This window comes from Panthera onca, chromosome B4 (genome assembly GCF_046562875.1).
Source record: "Panthera onca isolate mPanOnc1 chromosome B4, mPanOnc1 haplotype 2, whole genome shotgun sequence".
NCBI lineage: Eukaryota > Metazoa > Chordata > Mammalia > Carnivora > Felidae > Panthera > Panthera onca.
In genome coordinates this window covers 99,538,861-99,559,522 of record NC_138345.1, presented here as the reverse complement: position 1 = coordinate 99,559,522, position 20,662 = coordinate 99,538,861, and the positions used below count along the sequence as shown (strand labels likewise).

The window sequence follows — 20,662 nt, the reverse complement described above, 5'->3', positions numbered from 1 at the left end:
TTATTTATTCTGTTTGGTACAGAGTTCTATACTAGAAAACAAGACAAACCAAAAATGATATTTTCAGCCCCTGCCTTGAGTTTAATTTATAATTAGGAATTTAGGGACAACATGAGTTGTCTTCAATATAAAACTAAACACTGGTGAATGGTTTTCCTTACTAATTCTGAATTACTATAAATGTACAAGTTGTGCTACCAGTTCAACACTTAAATAGATTAAATCATCTCTGACACATGGTAGATTTCATACTATAAGGAAAATACCTAAAACAGTGCAATATACTGAACTGATCAAAGTAAAATGAACTTTGGAAAACAAGTCTGCAAGATTTTTGCTAACATACTGCAATACTTATGTTACAAGTTACTGGTACATTGTTTATCATGGTTCTAGTCCTTGTGGGAACAAATTAAGCCCCTTCCTTTCAAAGGGAGAGTAAGGAAAAATTAGTTGTTTCGTAATTTTGTATACTTTTAAGCAACTCGTAAATACCACAGAAGAGTAATAAACATTTACAGAGACTATAGTGCAGTACCTTATTTATAGTATGGCTGAAGATCAAATTTCAAATAATCAAGTTTGAATGTACATAATTGTTAGTGCATTGACAATAATATGTCCAAGGGGAACAAAAGCCCCTTCTCTGCTCCCAGACAACAAAACCTGTGTATAATGGCCAACAATGATTGAACAGAAATCACAGATACCTGGTTTGTTGCATTTCTGTTGAAGAGTTCACATGTTTGAAAGGAACACTGTCCGTTAAGATGCATTTATTAGGTTTCATATTCCTAAAACAGGATGAGGTTACATTAGACTTTTTTTTTACCCCATTAAAAATACCAGGACTGGCTATAATTTAGATCCCACTAATGTTCGTTTATTCCCCTTAAAGATGTGGGTTTGTTTTCTTGTGGTTAATTTGTTAAAATAAGGAATGTACGTTTTAAATGTGCATACTAAGAGAAATTACCAGTTGCCTGAATACTGTAGTTAAACAAAATACTGTAGTTAAACAGGGTTATTGAGAGTGTTTTTAGAATCTTTTCTAAAAAAAGTTTTTTGAAAAACCCTAATTGATAAGTTCCAAATCTTTTTCATAGAACTGGCTGGTTAACTGTGGGTTTACATCCTCATTTATGCCTATCCATGGTGATGAGAAGTGATTCCCCCTAACCATCCACAGAAACATATGCACATACATAGCTCTCATTCCCCCCTCCTCCTTCTGAAACATTAGAGGGTCACTTGCATGTTATTAAAAATTAAGTTCAAAACACTTAAAATAATTCTGTATTAGAAACTTGACTCTGTCATAGGTCTCTTCTTTTTGAAAGTCATACTGGGCTGGTCAAATGCTCTAATTCCACTGTCCTTAACATTTAAGAAGCAGAAGAATATTTCAGCAAGCTCAAACTGGAGGTTTAGTAACTACAACACTGACTCCTGGTTGGCTGCATGGGTTTAGTAAGGTCTACCCTTTTTCCTCTGGCAGAATTTGCTCCTGGTTTCTGTGGTTCATTCTTGCGCAGCGTTTTAGCTACTGCCATGAATATTTCATTTACATTCATCGATGTCTTAGCTGATGTCTCCATGAATAATAAACTGTTGTCATCTTCGTAGGACTGTGCTTCCTGGAAATCGACAGCCCTTTCATTTGCAAGGTCAGCCTTGTTTCCTGATAAAGCTATTACATTGCTTGGATTGGCTTGTGTCTGAAGTTCTTTAGCCCAGTTTTTGGCTCTGCCAGAGGACTCATCTGTGACATCATATACAACTATGGCTGCTTGTGCTTCTCTGTAGTACATGGTGCTAGGCTATGGTAGCATTCTTGACCAGCTGTATCCCATATGTCAAACTTTACTGTTGTGTCATCAAGGCACAACAGTGTCTTATGGTACTCTCTTGAAATTTATGAAATTGGCCCTTCACAAAATGCAGTTACAGGCTTGATTTGCCAACAGCAGACTCTCCCAGAAGTACTAGTGTGAACTGGCATATATTATTTCCAGTATTTGGCCTGTTGGGTCTTGTTGCTCCTCAATTAGCCATGTCCAGATTTGAAAGAAGGCCCTAATTTTCAGTGTCTTAAATGAACTTCCAGGATGCAAGGTGTCAACTTTTTTTCTTTCTGGATGTAAAGAAAGCTGAAACTGCACCATGCAGAGCCATGGGGATAAAAGCCTCCCTGGCAGCAGGTCCCAGGCATAACCCGAGAAGAGGCTGAGGCTGTCTGAGGCTGTCGCTTACCAGGTAGCATATCTCCTCCTCAGGCCACCCCCTTCAGACTCGGATACAGTGTTTCAAAATTCTATTTTTAATGTGTGATTGAACTGTCAGCAAAGTAAGGGAATTAGTAGGAGGGGCAGGGTTATTGAGAGTGGGAATCCAGAGAAATGATGAGCTCTGCAACCAGCATTTGTCCTGTTTTCTGAAGGTCTGAAACTTGAGTTTTAGCAAGAAAAAGGGACAAAAGGCCTGCAGCCCATTCATGATGGAAATTTGGATTGGAGAGCTCTCCATGTGAAATTACAAGTCCTTCTTGTTAAAAAACAAAAAACAAAAACAAACTTGGAAAACATACCCATAGAGGAAGACACTAGTGTGTTTGCCTTTCTTTGATGTGACTCTAGGTAGAACGGGGGGGGGGGGGGGGGGGGGGGGGGGGGGGGAGAGAGAGACTCGATACTTTGAGAAACACAATATACTCATGTAGGCTTGGAGCCAGAATTCACACTGTCTCTGTGGCAAAAACAAAAACATCCCTCCATTTAGTTTAAAATGATCTTGAGTTTTTAGTATTCAAAGGGGCCTAGACGAATCAACACAGATACTTGTTACGTGAGAGTTTTAAGCACAAGCCTCCAAAAATTACATATGAGCTCATAACTAAAAATCAGTAAACAAAATAGCAATGAGATATCATCATGCACCTATTAGAATAGCTAAAATCCGGTACACTGACAGTACCAAATGCTAGCAAAGATGGAAAAATGAGGAAAAACATGAGGAGGCAAGGCACCGTCAGAATCTACACAAACTACCTACCATCCAAACCAATATCTGCACCAACTGGAATTATAAATGACAGAATGTGATTTACTGGGTTGAAGGCAATATTGAAAGATAATGCTGGGAACCTTTCAGAACTGATGAAAGACAACAACCCTCTGATTAAGGAGGCCTCACAATTCCCAAGCAGGAAATCTAAACAACAATAATAGTTTCAATGCTAATACTTGACAAGCAGGAATGCTGAAAAGTAATGAAGCAAGCATTTAACTTAGTGTTAGAAAAATAATAGAATGAACCTGAAGTAGGTAGAAGAAAGGAAATAATAAAGATAATAGACATAGGTGAGAGTTATCAGGAAAGATAAAGTTGGTTGTTTGAAAAGGCTAATAAGAAATATCAAAATGAGCAGGATTAAGGGGAAAAAAAGTAGAAATATTTTTAGGAAAAAAAGACACAACTAAAAATGTAGGCAGCAACTCTAGCCAATAAATTTGAAAAATTAGATTAAATGAACAAATTTCTAGAAAGAGTACTTCCCAAAATTTATTCAGTAATAGGAAATTCTAGTGATTTTTATTATCTAATTAGTAATATATATTATCTTTACAAAGACATTATAGGCTCAGATAAATTTACAAGCAAGTTCTACTGAATGTTTAGGGAAAAATATAATTCCAATATCACATTAATACTGTATTTCATTAAGTCTAAAACAGTACCCGTCCTCTGACTTTAACATCTCTGAAATTGGGTTAGATCTTTAATTGATAGTGTTTTGCAATCTCCATTGGCAATTGTTAAACACTTGATATCATCTCTGAATTTGGGATCTCTTTTACAATGTAATAATATCCATCAGTCTTCTTCTCCTCATATTTTTATGACATCTCTGAAGTCAGGAATGTAGCTGATAGTTGATGGCATCTTAGAATAGAAATGGACAAATAAAAATTCTTGTATATGGAAAGCAGACATTACAAAGAAAAGCTACAAGATATTCTTGCTCATGAATTTAGATGAAGTTCTAACAAATTATTAGCAAACTGTTGAATCAAGCAAGATATAAAGAAATAATACATTATAACCACAGTGGGGTTATTTCAGGCATTATAAGGATGGCTTTGGTATTAGAAAATCTGTGATTGTCATTTAACATACAGATTATAGGAGAAAAACTATGTTGTCATCCCATTAACAAAATGTATTTGAAAGTTTTAACATCCATTATGGTAAAAAAAAAAAAATTGTAGCAAATTAGAAATAGGAACAAATGCTTTCTTAACCTTGTAACAATTAGGAACAAGGAAAAAGTGTGTACTGTCTACACTTCATTACGATATTGTACTTGAAATTTAGCTAGTGAATAATGTAAAAAAAATAAAGGAGGAAACAAAATTTATTTGCAGCTAGTGTATAGTTGTTTATATAGAACCTCTCCCAAATTCACAGATAAATTATTAAAATCATTAAAAAATTACTGAATATATGTTAACTCCAGTTCTGTGTACCAGTAACAAATGGTTGGAAAGATGCAGTTCAAAAAATGCCACTTAAAACAACAGAAAATAAGGTGTACATAGGCATACATCTAATAAATCTAACAGAATATCTTTATGTAGAAAAGTATAACATTAAGATGATGTATTCTCAATAAATGGAGAGATATATTTTCAATTAAATAGACATACCGTGTTTCCAGTAGGAAAATTCAGTATTATTTAGTATGGCACTTATCAAATTGATTTTATCTGTTCAATGTATTTTGAATCCATATCTCAACAGGATTTTTTCATGATACTTGATAAGATTATCCTAAACTGTCTAAGGATAACCAAGGGCAAAGAAGAGTGAAGACCCTCCTGAAGAATCAGAGCCAGGCAAGGGTCAGGGGTTATTTAGTACTTACCATAATGCTCTGGTAAGTTAGACAGTAGGTGTTGGTGCTGAAATAAAGACAAATGAAACACAACAGAGACTTAGAAATAATGTTATTCATTAGAGTTCTACATGACATTGTGTTAAAGGCAAAACTGTGGAAACAGTAAAAAGATCCTTGGTTTCCAGGAGTTAACAGGGAGGCAACAATGAATAGGCAGAGCACAGAAGGTTTTTATGGCAGTGAAAATACTCGGGATGATACTGTAGTGATGGATACATGTCATTATGCATTTGTCCACACCCATGGTATGTACATCAAAAAAAGTGAACCCTAAGATAAGCTATAGACTTTGATTATGATATGTCAATATAGGTTCATCAGTTATAACGAATGTATCACTCTGGTGAGGGAAATTGATAATAGGAGAGACTACATATGTGGAGAGCTATGTGGATATATGGGAGATCTCAATTTTGCTGTGAACCTAAAACTCTAAAAAATAAAATCTTAAAAAAAAAAAAAAAAAATCAGCGTACTGGAAGTATACTCACCTTACCCAAACATCACGGCATGGGGCAAAGAGGAGAAACTTCACTAGTGTACTATCAAGACAAGAGCCAAATTCAGAAAAAAAATTGGGCAGAGTTCACCCAAACAATTTTTCCTTGGTTTACAAAGAAATAGTACAATGGTACAGGACTTTTTGGGTGATGACAGCTCTTTTATATTGAGTATCCTGTTTCCTGTATCACCTTTTGCTATCACTTTTTGATAGAATATGTATTGTAGTACAGCCATTTTCAAGTGGTGTCTTTTGAGGGAAGTAAGGCCTGTGGAAAATAATTTAAGTGAGTATTTTCTAAGTTCTCCCAAGGATTATGGCGCATGGTTAGAGCTATTATAGATGTATGGAAGGAAAATTACTTCATTTTGAAGAGTGGACATTTTAGTGCACTAGCCCTAATGAACCCTAAGTGAGAGGGACTACTCTAGTAAATTATTTGAAAATATGCATGGAAAGTGAATTTTTGGTCTTGCATGTGTAAAAATATCTTTATTTTACCCTAATATGTAATTGATAGTTTGGCTGGGTATGGAATTCTAAGTTGAAAGTCATTTTCCTTCCAACTTGAAACCATTGCTTATACTGTATTTTTGTCCTAATTCCAGAATAATTGCTGATATCAGTAGCTTAATCTGATTTCTGATCTAGAGGAACTTGTTGGTATCAATTATGTGCAAAAGGATTCTTTGGCATAAATAGGGCTGGTTCTCAGTTTTTGTCATTGCTGGTTTGTGATTTAAGCTTTGTGTGATCTGCAAAACAATGACTCTTTGTTAATTTCATGCTTTCCAGTGTCAAATATATGTTGTTGATGTATCCTGTCCTGGATACATACTTGTGGGATACATACCTATACTTTTTTATGGTTTTAAAAAATTAACCCTTTATTATAATTTTAGTTGAGTTTTAGGAGGGAACACATTAGGTTAGTGTCTTTATTCTGCCATTTTAATCTGGAACTTTGCTAGATTTTATATATATTCTCCAGTTTGATCCTTACAACAACCTGGTAATATAGGTAGTAGTATTTTATAAATGAGAGGACAGAGACCCACATAAATTAACTTAATTGCTTCAATGCATCCAGCTGGGATTTGAACCCAGGCAATTTAATTTCAAATCCTGCTTAACCATTACACTATAATGCCTTGAGAGGCAAGCACCACTGCATGAATTAATTATAATTATTTCTCTCTTGTCTATAATTAATGGTCATTTATATTTCATGACATGGAGAAAAGAAAAAAAAACCCTCAAATCCCTGTTGTAGTTGTAATTATCAACCATTAACTTATTTTTACCACTAATTGATTTTGAAATGCCTTTGCCCAAGAAAGATCACGTTACATAAAGGAAATTGAATTTGTTTGTTGTTAAATGTCCTGTCTAGTAAAGAGAAACAGTCTTGGACTATACAGGATGCTGTTGTATAGGAGTAGAGAACTAGCCTGGAGCCATATGCATAATAAAAGGAAGGAAACTGAGATCTTATGGTAAAGTACCTGTAAAAATGAACCACTGAGTTAGTTTTTCAACTAAGAGAGTGTATTTCTAGGTTGGAACTCTGACCAGAAAAAATTCAGGATATATAGAGGAAGTAATTGACTAGAGCTTTTTAATTTCAATTAAGGTAGAATAAGGAAAATGGATTTTAATATAACTAGGAAAGAATTCATTGAAATGTTAAAGGTTAGTTATAAAGAGAGCATAGTGTATTGTTTTGGCTGTTGGTACTTTCCTGTAGATTTAATGATGTGAGATAATACTAGTAACTTAGTATTAACCTAGTAAAGAAAGATATTTCCATTTATTATTGTGATAATAAAGCTGCATTTTACTTTAAATAGGAGAATTTTAGTGCAAAATCCTCATTGGTAGATGATATATTTTGAAAAGTTTAAATGCAGTGAAGACGAACTATAGCAGCTCATTATCTGTTTCAAGGAAAATGTATTGGAGCATTCAGCATTATTATGGTGTCTTTTCAGTCTTTTCTGTTGATTGGTTTGCAGTAATGCTGTCAATGACTCCTGTATCTTTGCTAGAGGTAAAACTTAAATATTTATTTTCTGCTTTAGCTGTTAGAATCCATCAAAATTGCACTTGAAAGAGTATCTTTCCTTATGAATTCTTAATCATGGCTGAGGCAAGCAGTAGGTTAGATATAGATCTAGAGGTGTCAGGAGAGATAAACAGTGTTGTGTTTATATCCATTTTTAAAGTAAGCAAAACCTAGAAAGAATCGGAAGAGGTGGGAAGTGTGGCGGATACTACAAAAACATAACGGATGTGAGAAAAGGGTTGCATTTTACTTCATCCTGAATCTCTAAGTATTGATCTTGCTTTGTTTTACTAAGACACCAATTCAGTTCAGGGCATTGCTGGTTTGATAAAAAGGAGAAACATTAGGGGAATAGCCTTTCTTGTTTATCAGTTCATTAAAAAAAGAAAAAACCCACTAGCATGGCTTAATGCCTTTTCTGTTTATTGCTGATCTGAGTCTCTGGTCCTTCTCCTTTGCTGTTAAATGTGTGTGTCCTTTGTTTGTGCTGGTGGGTTTCGCTACATTTGGATTTGAGAGAAAAGCCTCTTGTTGCTGTACTGATCTAATTAGCCTTCTGGGTGAACGTATACGTTAAATAGACCTTCTAAGCCATGAAAGAAGAGAGCTCACAACAACGTAGATTTTCTTCTTGTACTGTGTTTTCGCCTGTTTTATTTCCTCCACGAATTGATGGCCGAAAGCTTGTCCGGAATGCTTCATTTGGAGGATACAATGAACTTTCTCCTTTATTGCCAGGTTTGTTTGTTTAATCTTGCACTTTTTTCTTAATTCCTTGCCGACTTTTCATTAAACTAGTATTTTAAAGTCTAAAAACTGCTTTCATTTAAATGAAACAGATTATATAGTGAAAGGTTCAGTTTTAGTGACTGCTGCTATATGGCTTGGCTTTTCCATTTTTTCTCTTACAATCTCTTAATCTCAAACTTGAGAACTAGTGATTCAGTGAAGTACAAATCTGGCATGCTGATAGCATGAATCTTTGTTTAATTGTAAAAATAAATATCATGACCCTTCGATAAAATTTAAACATTTTCTGGACTTGAGATAAATGTAAAATTCTATAAATAAACAAATATCTCTGAGGCTTTTGCAAATGAAACCCAAATATCTAATATTGATACTTGTTTGGCTGTTTTCTGCAGAATAGTAGCTACGTTACAATTGATGTTTAGTTTAAACTTTAATTAGCTCAAGTCCTGACTAAAGTGAAATTTTCTACCTGAGTATAATTTTTGAAATGCCTCCCTTCTTGTTAGATGTATTTGTGTATAATTAGGTTTTGCTAAGAAATTGTTATTTTTAAGGTAATATTTTTAATATTGCAATTAGCCATTTGACAGTTAAGATTTAGACATTAAATGATTAATAAGATGTAGATATAAATTGGTCTTTTATTGTATGAAAAAGATTTATTGTAGCAAATATTTGGATATAGATTTTAAAATATTTAAAAATCTTTGTTTTCCTTTCAAAATTTTAAATAAATCTTTTCATAATTTTATCTATTCTTTTGAGGTTATATTTTTCTTTTAGAATAAAAATATTCTTCTAATACTCCTGACAAAGAAATACTGACTGAAACTGGTGCTTGCTTTGACCATTTATATATTTTTCTGACACGTTTTGTTAAATTTGAATTATATTTTCTACTTTCACACAAGTATTTTTTCTTGGCTTTTTGTGAAGATTCGTGCTGACAGGTGGTTATATGCATCATTTTGAAATACTGAAACACCTTATGGAAGGTGTTACCTGGACAATTAATTTATTATAAAGTCACTGATTTCATTTTCTTGTCCAACAGTGTTTCAAAAAAGAATTGGAAACCATAGGCCTGAACTAAGTAGCATAAGCTGTAAATAGCATTCATAATCTGTGTTTAGTCTTCTCAGTATAGCATGGTTACTGTCATGCTTCTTATGTTCTCAGAATGGTGTACAAGTACCTTTTAGTATTTGTATTTATCAGAAGTGGCTTTTAAAATACAACGTACTGAAATTTTTTAATGTTATTAAATACTCTATTTGCTTTTACAGTGTGACTTAGTTCTATTTCTGCATTTGTCTATTTCAGTTTTTAGCCAGCAAGGTTGCTAGCAAATGTTTGCTAACCTTCATGCACTGAGTCTACTTAATATTAAAGAATAATCATGTGACTCTACTAAACAACAGAAAACTTCACTTTTTAAAAGTTTGGTATTTACTTAATTAGGTAACTAAAGGCAGAATTGTCTGTTTATCTTCTCAAAGAATATACTAAAGTTTACCCTGGATTGATTTATTTGAAAGAAAAAGTAAATGGTTATCTTTGTTTTCTGATTCTTGAAATAGAGAAAATCATATTCATAGGGATGCTTCCACATCCCCTTTTTACAACCAACAGTTGTATTGCAACTAGCCATGATAGAAAGCTATTTTCAATATATTTTATCAGCTAAGAAATAGAATGGAATTAGGTACTTCAAAGAAGTGGCTTTTTATGTTGTTGTTGTTTTTCCAGTTCAAGAGTAGAACATAGGAGCTTCTGGGTGGCTCACTCAGTTGAGCTTCAGACTTTTAATTTTGGCTCAGGTCAGGATCTCAGGATCATGGGATCAAGCCCCATGTCAGGCTCTGCACTGAGCATGGAGCCTGCTTAAGATTCAATCTCTCTCTCTCTCTCTCTCTCTTCTCTCTGCACCTCTCTCCCACTTGCACATGCACTCTCTCTCTCTCTCTCAAATTAAAATAAATAAATAAATAAACAAACAAACAAACAAAACAAAACATATGTTTCTTCTGGGACATTTCATTGTACTGAAAAATAAATTTAGATGCATTTATAATTATAATTAGATGCATAATAATGTCTATCTGACATTATTAGAGGAGAGGTTCTCCACTAGTGACATTGAAAGATAATTTTGTCTTACTATTTTGAGCATAACCTTCTTTTCATTTTAGTTTCCTTGGGAAAAAAATTACTTTTTTGTCACTTGTACCTTAACAAATATGTTGGAATTATATGGAATTATTATGGAAGTATGTAAAAAATTATACTTTATCAATGATGATAACACTTGTATTTTGTTAACAATGTAGAAGTTAAGGACAGCGTGTTCATTTGTTTAAGAGTAATATTCCAGGGACACCTGGGTGGCTCAGTCAGTTAAGCGGCCCAGGTCATGATCTCACAGTTTGTGGGTTTGAGCCCCACATCAGGCTCTGTGCTGCTAGTTCAGAGCCTGGAGCCTGTTTCGGATTTTGTGTCTCCCTCTCTCTCTGCCCCTACCCTGCTCACACTCCATCTCTCAAAAATAAATAAGCATTTAGAAAAATTAAAAAAAAAAAAAAGAATATTCCATTGGATTAGTAGGAGGAAGTAAACTCTGTGTATTACTACACTACTTGGAAATATCTTTATGACCACAGATTTAGGGAAGACTTTAAGACCAGAAAGCACTAACCATTAAAGGATGAGATGACGAAATTTGACTACATTAAAATTAAGAACTGTTTATAAAAAAAAATACATGGAATAAAAAGACAAGCCATAGAATAGGAAGTTATTTATAAAACACAGTTGGTAAAGGGCAGTATCTGAAATACATCAGAATTGCTATATAAATCAATATGAAAAAGATAGGCAATAAGTTGTGTTTTGTTTGTTTGTTTTTTAATGCACAAACGATCTAAAGAGGTCCTTCACAAAGAGAAAGTTAAAATGACTAATGTGAGAAAATGCTCAACATCGTTAATAGTCAGGGACCTGCAAACTAGAACCTTATGGATATATACACACACATATATATACACACATATACATACACATTGATAATACACACCCAACAGATCCGCAAAAATAATAAGTTTGTCAATATTGATATGGACATGAATAAGGAGAAAGGAGAACTCTTACACACTATTAGTAGAAAAATAAACAATTTTGTTATCCTTAAAATTGAAGACACACATATACTATAAGCCAAAATTTCTGCTTCTAGGTTTAAACTTAGGGAAACTCACGGACATATTTGTGTGTGTATATATATACATACATATATACATATACATATATATATATATACAGTGTGTGTGTAGACACACACACACATACATATGTTGACTAGGATACGTTTCAGAGTATATTTGTGGCACCATTGTTCATAAAAGAGACAAACTGGGAACAACCCAAATGTTTATCTACAATCAATGGATAAATGGTGATATAGTCATGCAATAGGATTCTAATCATCAATGCAACTGAATGAAATACCTGCTTGACATGCTGGTAAAGAATGTTTGCAAAAGTCAAGGTAGTTACTTTTGAGAAGAGTGGATTGTGATCAAGAATGGCACTGGGAGGTGGGGAGGATCTTACAGGATTTTGGCAATTCTGTGTTTTTTATTTGGGTGGTAGTTATGCAGATATTCACTATATACATTAAATTACACATTTATGTTTTATGCATTTTTCTGAAGCTGTCTTTCACATATTTAATAAAATAATTGCAAGTAACAGAGTACACTGTTGTTATTTTTTGGATCAATTTATCAAACTTCTGTGTTTGAAAGGATAAATAAGGATTAGACCTTTCTCTTCAGGAATTCACAGTCAAGTATTGAATATGAACATGAAAAATAATTGAAGCAGATTGTGATAAATATGGTAGTACAAATGTATGAAATGCTCTATGTCTCAGAGAAGAGGACTGCTAACTATGCCTACACAGTCAAAGCAAGGCCTATCAGAAGAGGTGGCCTTAGGTCTTCAGAGGTACCCTGGCATTCTAAAAACAGCATGAATTTTATTTTACTATTTTTTTTTAATTTTATTTTTTTAATTTGAGAGAGAGGGAGAGAGCATGTGCGTGCAGGGGAGGAGCAGAGGGAGAGGGAGAAAGAGACTTTCACCAGTTTCCACACCCAGTGCAGAACCTGATGTAGAGCTCTATCTCATGACTGTGAGATCATGACTTGAGTGGAAATCAAGAGTCTGAAACTTAACTGACTGAATCACCTAGGTGCCCCATAAAAACAGCATGAATTTTAAAGTTAGACCTAAGTTTCTATCTGCTCTGACACTTTGACTTACTGACATTAATCAAATTACTTAATTTCTGGGAGCCTTGATTTCCTCAATTCTATAAAATAGTTAATATTTGGGATTTTTTAATAATTTTTTTTGTAATGTTTATCTTTGAGAGAGAGAGCATGAGCAGGAGAGGGGCAGACAGAGGGAGACAAAGAATCCAAAGCACAGACCCCAGCGTGAGGCTTGAACTCACGAGCTGTGAGATCATGACCTGAGCTGAAGTTGGACACTTCACTGATGGAGCCACCCAGGCACCCCAACATTTGGAATTTTTTGTGGTGTTTTAAAGATTAGAAACTAAAGCACTAGCATAAGTGTCATAATCACAAATGTTTTTACAAATGGATATTGGTTGCTTTATTGTTTTCATTAATGTGTTACTTATCATTATTGATGAATGAATCAGAATTAGGTAGAAAATTGGTTAAAGGGATATAGACTAAGTGAGGAAGGATGTCAAAGTGGAAGTCTAATAAACTAATGGAATAGAGAAGGCTGGGTGAGTTTTTATTTTCATTTTTATTTTTCCCCATTAAAAAAAAATATTTATTTTGAGAGAGAGAGAGAGAGAGAGAGAGAGAATGCTGGTAGGGGAGCAGCAGAGAAAGAGGAGAGCAAGAATCCCAAGCAGGCTCCTTCCACACTGTCAGTGCAGAGCCCGACAGAACCCAACATAGGGCTCGATCTCATGTACTGTGAGATCATGACCGGAGCTGAAAACAAGAGTTGGACACTCAACTGACTGGGCCATCCAAGTGCCCCTATTTATTTTTTAATTGATGCATAACTTACATATAGTTAAATGCACAGCTTTTTGAATTTTAAGTTACACATAGATACATGTAACCAGTTCCCAAATCCGCAGAAGACTCCCTCATGCCCCTCAAATCAGTTCCTCCTACAACAAAGATAAACCACTGTAACAACCTCTAACACTATAGATTAGATTTGCCATTGCCTGAACTTTATATAAATGGAATCATACAATGTGTGCTTTTTTTTTTTTAAATGGGAAGACATGGCTTCTTTCGCTCAATATTTATGTCTGTTTTCTGTAATAATAATTGGCTCTTTTTCATTGCTGTGCAGCATTCCATCGTGTAAATATACTGCAATATATTCTATTAATAGCCATTTGAGTTGGTTTCAGATATTGGCTATTATGAATAAAGCTGCTTTGAATATTTTTGTACTTTCTTTTGATATATATACAACCATTTCTTTCAGGTATATCTAGGATTAGAATTGGTTTGTGTAGAATACCCATATATTCAGATTAAGTATATACTTTCAAATAGTTTTCCAAAGTAGTTATGCCCCTTTATACTCTCATCAATAGCAAGTAGACTTCCAGAGGCTCCACATTCTCATCTGTACTTGGAAAGTGTTAGCCTTTTTAGTTTTAGCATTTTGATGGGGATATAGGTCTCTGTATCATTGAGGCAGTAGGGAGAATAGCAGGAAGATAATTTACTGCTAAAGTCACTGATACACAAACTTGGTAAAAAGTCATGATCTGAAACTGTTCTGCTTTTTTTTTTTTTTTTTTTAAGTTTATTTATTGATTTTGAGGAGTGGGTGCACAGGAACAGGGGAGGGGCAGAGGGAGAGAAATAATCCCAAGCAGGCTCCGTGCTGTCAGTGAAGAGCCAGACACTGGGCTGGGTCTCACAAACCAGGAGATTATGACCTGAGCCAAAATCAAGAGTGAGACAGTTAACCAACTGAGCAACCCAGGCGCCCCTGTTCTGCATTATTAATAATTATGGTCAATAATAATGTGTCATAGGCTTTAGGATTTTGTCTATAAATATCACTTTAAAAAATTAAAGGAGTGGGGCGCCTGGGTGGCTCAGTTGGTTGAGCGGCCGACTTCGGCTCAGGTCATGGTCTCACAGTTTGTGAGTTCAAGCCCCGCGTTGGGCTCTGTGCTGATAGCTCGGAGCCTGGAGCCTGTTTCAGATTCTGTCTCCCTCTCTCTCTGTTCCTCCCCGCTCGCACTCTGTCTCTCTCTCAAAAATAAATAAATATTAAAAATAAAATAAAGGAGTAATTTTAAAGTATTTTGAATACCCACACATGGTGGAAAATAAAAGCCTAAGAAGTAGGCTTTTGCTTCTAATAAATATGCTTTTATTTTACACGTCTTTAGGAAACCAGCTTTATACAGACTAAAGTGTCTAGAGTGACACTTTGTGCTTTGCTTATTTTGGAATTACCCTTGAAAACTTAGTGTACAATCTGGCAATATTTCCTTTTTAAGGCTTTTGAACATTTTTGTACGTTCCTTGCACATTATGCTGATTATCTACTTGTATTTATCCTTAGTTGAAACTCCCAAGTATTTGACCAGACTTGGCATCTTGCTTTATCCCTCTATAATTTTAAGTAACTTGGGAGTCATCAGGGCCAGCTTCTAAAATAATGATTGACAAGTTTGAGGTATAGAGAAACTTATAAAGTGGTATATTCATTTACTGGGTTTGGCAGGTAATATACAACAAAGGTTTATGATGTCCTTTTTTAACATTAGAAACTTTCTGTGAGACTTATTTGCATGTCAAAGTCTATTCAGATTTATAACTTTCACTTTTGTTTTAATTTACTATTACGCTTTTAAAATAATGTGTGAAAGTAGAATGGTTTCTACTTCAAAATGGGTGTTAATCTAATAAATGGATTGGGCTAGATTCAGCTGAAACCCAAGATCTCAGTAGAGAAATTGAAGTGAAAGTCTGTTCTTGTGAGAATAAATGATGTCATTTTTTTATATTTACAATATATACTTTTAGAAAATTTTGTTCTTTTGTACATATATGTAGAAAATCTTTGAAATAACTTATGTGAGTTTGTTAGTATCAAGGATTACATATTAACAAAATGTTATTATTCTGAGTAAATATATAACTTCAGTTTGCTTTATACTCAAGTCTAGAATTTTGGTTATTTAAAATTTCATGTTGTATTTATGAAAGTTCTTTTCCCCCTAATATTGGGTTTGAGTGATCCTTCTCCTTACCATAGTTGGGAGGACAGGGGGAGATTCCTTCTTCATATTACAGAAAATAATTCAACCAAATCTCTGGATTAGGAAATTGGAATGGATTTGTTTTTAGCTAATATAAACCAAATGCAGAATAAATGGTATCACTGGTATGTTAGAACTGATTTCTAAATGCTTCAGGCAGTGGTGCTACTGATGATTTTTTAAGTGCTGCTTTATGAATAATTATATATATATTTTTATTTAATACAGGCTTTTATTGGACTTAGAACAAATAATTATAGGGAAGAGTTAATAATACTTTCCCTCAAAAGTAGAAAGAACATTATTAAAATGAGTACTCCTTTTACTTGACACAAAAATTTCAGTATTAACATTTCTCTCATTGTATTATAATAACATTAATTTGTTAATTGCCTTGGCACAGTGTTACATTAATGTGTTACATGAGTGCAGGGATCTGTGCATGTTCATCCCAGTGCATTGGTGTATTTTAGATTTATCTTTTTACAATTTGTGCAGCATTAGTGCCAACGATCATCTTAAGAGTCAATATTAACTGAATGTGTACTATGTGGAAAATGCTATGCTAAGTGTTTTCTTTTTCTTTCTTTTTTTTTTTTTTTTTTTTTAATGCTAAGTGTTTTCTAATGGATCCTCATGTAATTCTCACAGTAAGCACATTGTTAGATTTTTTTAAGTCTGTCCCTCAACCTAGATTTATTTCCCTAGTCTCTCAAAACCAGTTCTGGAGTTGTTTCCAATTTGGCAAGAGGTGTGAAAAGTATGTTGAGTTGTTTCTGTCAGTTAGGATTCTTCATTAGAAAACAGCTCACTAGAATAAAAGCTCCACGAGGCCTGAATTTATGCAAAGTGTTCTGAGATCACAGAAAAGAGGTCTTGAGCTTGATGTTGATGGATTCAGGAAAAGACTTCATTGCCTTTGTAAGCCTTAATTTATTTTAAAGAGTTACTAAGCTACATATGATCCCTTAGAAATCTTTTAAACTATAATAGTTTAACGCTATGTTTGGTCTAGGCTTTTTATACCAGTGTTCATAAAATATAATGTATATTTGAAATTGGATGACTTATATGCCTCTACTTTCTAATGCCTACATTGCTATATAGTAATATTGAAATGATGACAATGTGTTTTAAAGGTTTTGACAGAGGAAAGGAAGACATTTCTCAAAATAAAGATGAATCTTCACTTTCTATGTCAAAGAGCAAGGTAAGCGTGTGCTGTCCCCAAATACATTATTATGGCATTTTTCTAATATTTAAGATGAGGAACTAACACTAAAATCATATCCAATTTTTATGACATGTTTTTATGTTGGTTTATCTAAACCATGATCCACTGGGGTTGATGTGGCTGCTGTTGGTTACTTGGGAATACAGTCTGTTGGTAACCAGTGTGTTCTCTCCAGAGTTCTGTTGTTTCTGGTATGTCTATTATAGTAACAGACCGAAGTCTGAGGGTTCCATTCAGATAAATTCTCAGGATTTGTGTGTGGTTTTGTTTTGTTTTAATTCTTAAGTGTTTTGAGTTTATCTGAATGACTATCAAAATACATACATTTTACCAAAGGCTGAAGATCTCCTGCAGTACCCTGCAGTTGAAAGATCTCTTCTTAGATAGAATAAGATAAAGTTTCCTAAATTAGTGATTCTCAAACTGGGATACTTGTGCATATTCTTACTGTTGAGAATTTGTTCTTTAAAGGGTAGATATTCAAATTTGAGAAACATTGTGTAACACATTGGTTTTCCTTTCTTAATTCACGAGGTTTGCTATAATTTGTTAAGGAATTTGACTTCTGACTATTATTTCTGGTCAGGTTTAATAGCAGAAGCAGCTTTTGTTTGTGGAATCAAACTTCAGTGACTGTAAGAAAACCTATTTCTTAAACTAGTAAATTCTCTGCTATTCTCAGCACTGGATTTTGGTTTTAAGGGGCGCCTGGGTGGCTCAGTTGGTTAGGCGGCCGACTTCGGCTCAGGTCATGATCTCACGGTCCGTGAGTTCGAGCCCCGCGTCGGGCTCTGTGCTGACAGCTCAGAGCCTGGAGCCTGTTTCAGATTCTGTGTCTCCCTCTCTTTGACCCTTCCCTGTTCACGCTCTGTCTCTCCCTGTCTCAAAAATAAATAAAACGTTAAAAAAAAAACAAAAAAAACCTTATTTTTCTTCCACAGCTACTGGTCTGCAGCTGTTCTTATGTAGCAGTTGTGGCATACCTCTGTGGGAGAGAAACTGTTCCATGATTAAACACCTCTTTCTTAGCAAAATTGAAGTGGGCATATGTGTGACAAACAGAAGATGAAAAAAACCCTACATTTTTGTTTCCATTCATGGGAATGATTGGGAGGAGTCCATGATATGTATATATAATTTTACATAAATTTTATCCACACTTTTCAAGTATTCATTACATAAATATCATATGTGTAAAAGTACTCGGGATGAAAGTTTAATAGTAATTCATATATATAAAACATATGAATGAGAAATCCCTTGATCATTTTATATGAGATGTGTTATTAAAGAAAATTAAAGAGGAAATAATTTATCTTGGGTCTTCAGTGCTAGAAATACAATGAAATTTATAGAACTGTAAAGACCTATTTTCAGGCAGTTAATGCCAGAATTGGTGAATATGTAGTAGAGCAGTATTCCTATTCAGAAGCCTAAATACTTAAATACTTACATATCGCAGTCACCCATATGAAGTCTCTAAATTGGGAGGTGGGCGGCAGAAAGCAGGGAGCCTGAAAAGAAAGTTTACATACCTTACTGGAGCAGGGTGCATTAATGAAAAAAGCACAGCCTTTAGAAATGCACTTTGAGAACAACAGCACTGATCATATATGACTCTTTAATTTGAATTAACTAAAATTAACTGAAATTAGAATTTAGTTCCTCAGTTACACTAGCCACATCTCAAGTGCTCAGTAGCCACATATGGCATTTCTGTCATTCAGAAAGTTCTGTTGGACAGAACTGTTTTAGAATAAAAAGTGTGAGTTTGAATCTTACGTACATTACCTATATAGATACTAATTACAGTGATATTAATAGCTATTTTGTATTAAGAGCTTACTGTGTGTCCTCTTAACTCTCATAACGATACTTGAGGATACGGGTATATCGGCCCCATTTTATAAGTGAACAGACTGAAACTTAGAGAAATTAAGTAACTCTCAAAAGAGTCAAAGTGGCTTTAGTTTTCTTGCCTGTGCAAGGCAGATAAGATCCACACCCCAGACTGTGATACCGCAAGTGCCTGGCAGAGTAACTGACTAATAGTAGGTATTTGAGAATTCATTTTCTTTCTTTGAATAAGAATTACAGTGAGGGGCACCTGGCTGGCTCAGTAGGTAGAGTGTGCAACTCTTGATCTTGTGGTTGTGAGTTCAAGCCTCACTTTGGACATAGAGCTTACTTGAAAAGAAAAAAAAAAAACAAAAAAAGAATTACAGCAAATGACTGGGGATTCTTAATGTGATAACTAGTGTAAGTAAGATTATACTCATCCTGTTATTTTCCAAGCTGGAACCTATTGATTCCATCTTTAGGTTTAATACTTGTTAATTCAGTTAGCTGAAGAGATGCATAATTGCTAGTTTGTCCTTAAATATTTTAACCCATAACCTATTCTCTTGTTTTTCACAACAATCTTAAAATTTATACATTTGTCATTAAACTACATTCACATGGAATTCTGAACATTTTAGTCTTAAAGTTTTGTTATTCCTTCTTTAATCAGTGTGCATAACTGACTTTTTCTCTCTCTCTCAAAAATAAACATTAAAATTTTTTTTTTTTTTTAATTTATGAGTTATGCTAACAGCTCAGAGCCTGGAGCCTGCTTTGGATTCTGGGTCTCCCTCTCTGCCCCTCCCCCACTTGCACTTTGTCTCTCTCTCTCTTTCAAAAATAAATAAACATTAAAAAAATTTTTAAAAATCAGTATGCATAACTGAGCCCATCATAATTTTAACTGTATACTTTTCTGAACTTGATACAAAAAGTAATAATACTGCCATTTTGATCATAAGATTTGCGATTAAGTTATTTCTTAAAATACATGATTAAGACCAGTGAGCACAATGGAATATACCCTTTTTTTGGAATACACCCTTTTTTACCCCCGAATTTTTTTTACACCCCCCCCCATTTAAAAAAATACGGTTTCTATTTCTCATGCATTCTGTAAATGAGTGTGAATTGGCAAAGTCAGTTAATGAAGTCATCCCATCTTCCTGTTAGCATTTTTATTTTAATGTTTATTTACTTTTGAGAGAGAGACCGAATGCGAGTGAGGGAGGGGCAGAGAGAGAGGGAGACATAGAATCTGAAACAGGCTCAAGACTCTGAGCTGTCAGCACAGGGCCCGATGTGGGGCTTGAACTCATGAACCATGAGGTCATGACCTGAGCCAAAGTTGGATGCTTAACCAACTGAGCCACCCAGGTGCCACCCTGTTAGCATTTTTAAAAGAATTTTTACTTTAAAAGTTTGTTTTTAGTTTATTTATTTTGAGAGGGGGGAGTGGGGAGGGGCAGAGAGAGAGGAAGGAAAAGAGAAAGAATCCCAAGCAGGCTCTGCATTGTCAGCATGAAGCCAGAGGTGGGACTTCAACTAAAGAATCCTGAGATCATAATCTGACCTGAAGTCAGGTGCTTAACTGACAGAGCCACCCAGGCGCCCCTAAAAGAAATGTTGTCCATCTCAACAGAAGGAATTACCAGCAAGGGTACTGTGTCTAGTGGGATAAAAGGAATCCTGTTACAAGGATAGTGGGTTTTTGAGCCAAGATCTATTTATTGACTTGATTTTCCCCTCAGCCGTACATCTGCCTATCTATAGATACTCTGAATCATCTATCACTTGCTATAAAAAATATATTTACTTGGACATTTAAAAGGACTTTCCAAATCAGAATATCTGATACAGTCATAGTAACTTATTGTCATCATCATCATCACCATCATCATCATCCCTTATATATGTAGTATTTTTTAGTTTTCAAAGCAAGTTGAAAGTATTCTCAT

General features: G+C 34.5%; 1 protein-coding gene, 1 non-coding gene and 1 pseudogene across 15 annotated transcripts in view; 2 read left to right on the top strand and 1 right to left on the bottom strand.

The window, feature by feature from the left end:
* Nucleotides 1–20,662, top strand: part of OSBPL8 (oxysterol binding protein like 8) — a 154,313-nt gene that overhangs the window by 88,999 nt on the left and 44,652 nt on the right. For 13 of the 14 annotated variants that reach the window (XM_060656904.3, XM_060656911.3, XM_060656910.3 and 10 more), the window contains one exon: nt 16,768–16,838. In XM_060656904.3, coding sequence (XP_060512887.1) covers nt 16,768–16,838 — 71 coding nt within the window. Of the gene's footprint in view, nt 1–3,650; nt 8,263–16,767; nt 16,839–20,662 lie in introns of those variants that run through there. The other variant, XM_060656919.3, reaches the window with a different exon arrangement.
* On the bottom strand, nt 1,428–2,055 carry LOC132694045 (ras-related protein Rab-5A pseudogene; annotated as a pseudogene).
* On the top strand, nt 17,796–17,926 carry LOC132660485 (small nucleolar RNA SNORA41). The gene has a single exon (XR_009601825.1). It is a non-coding gene; the product is annotated as a small nucleolar RNA SNORA41 (small nucleolar RNA).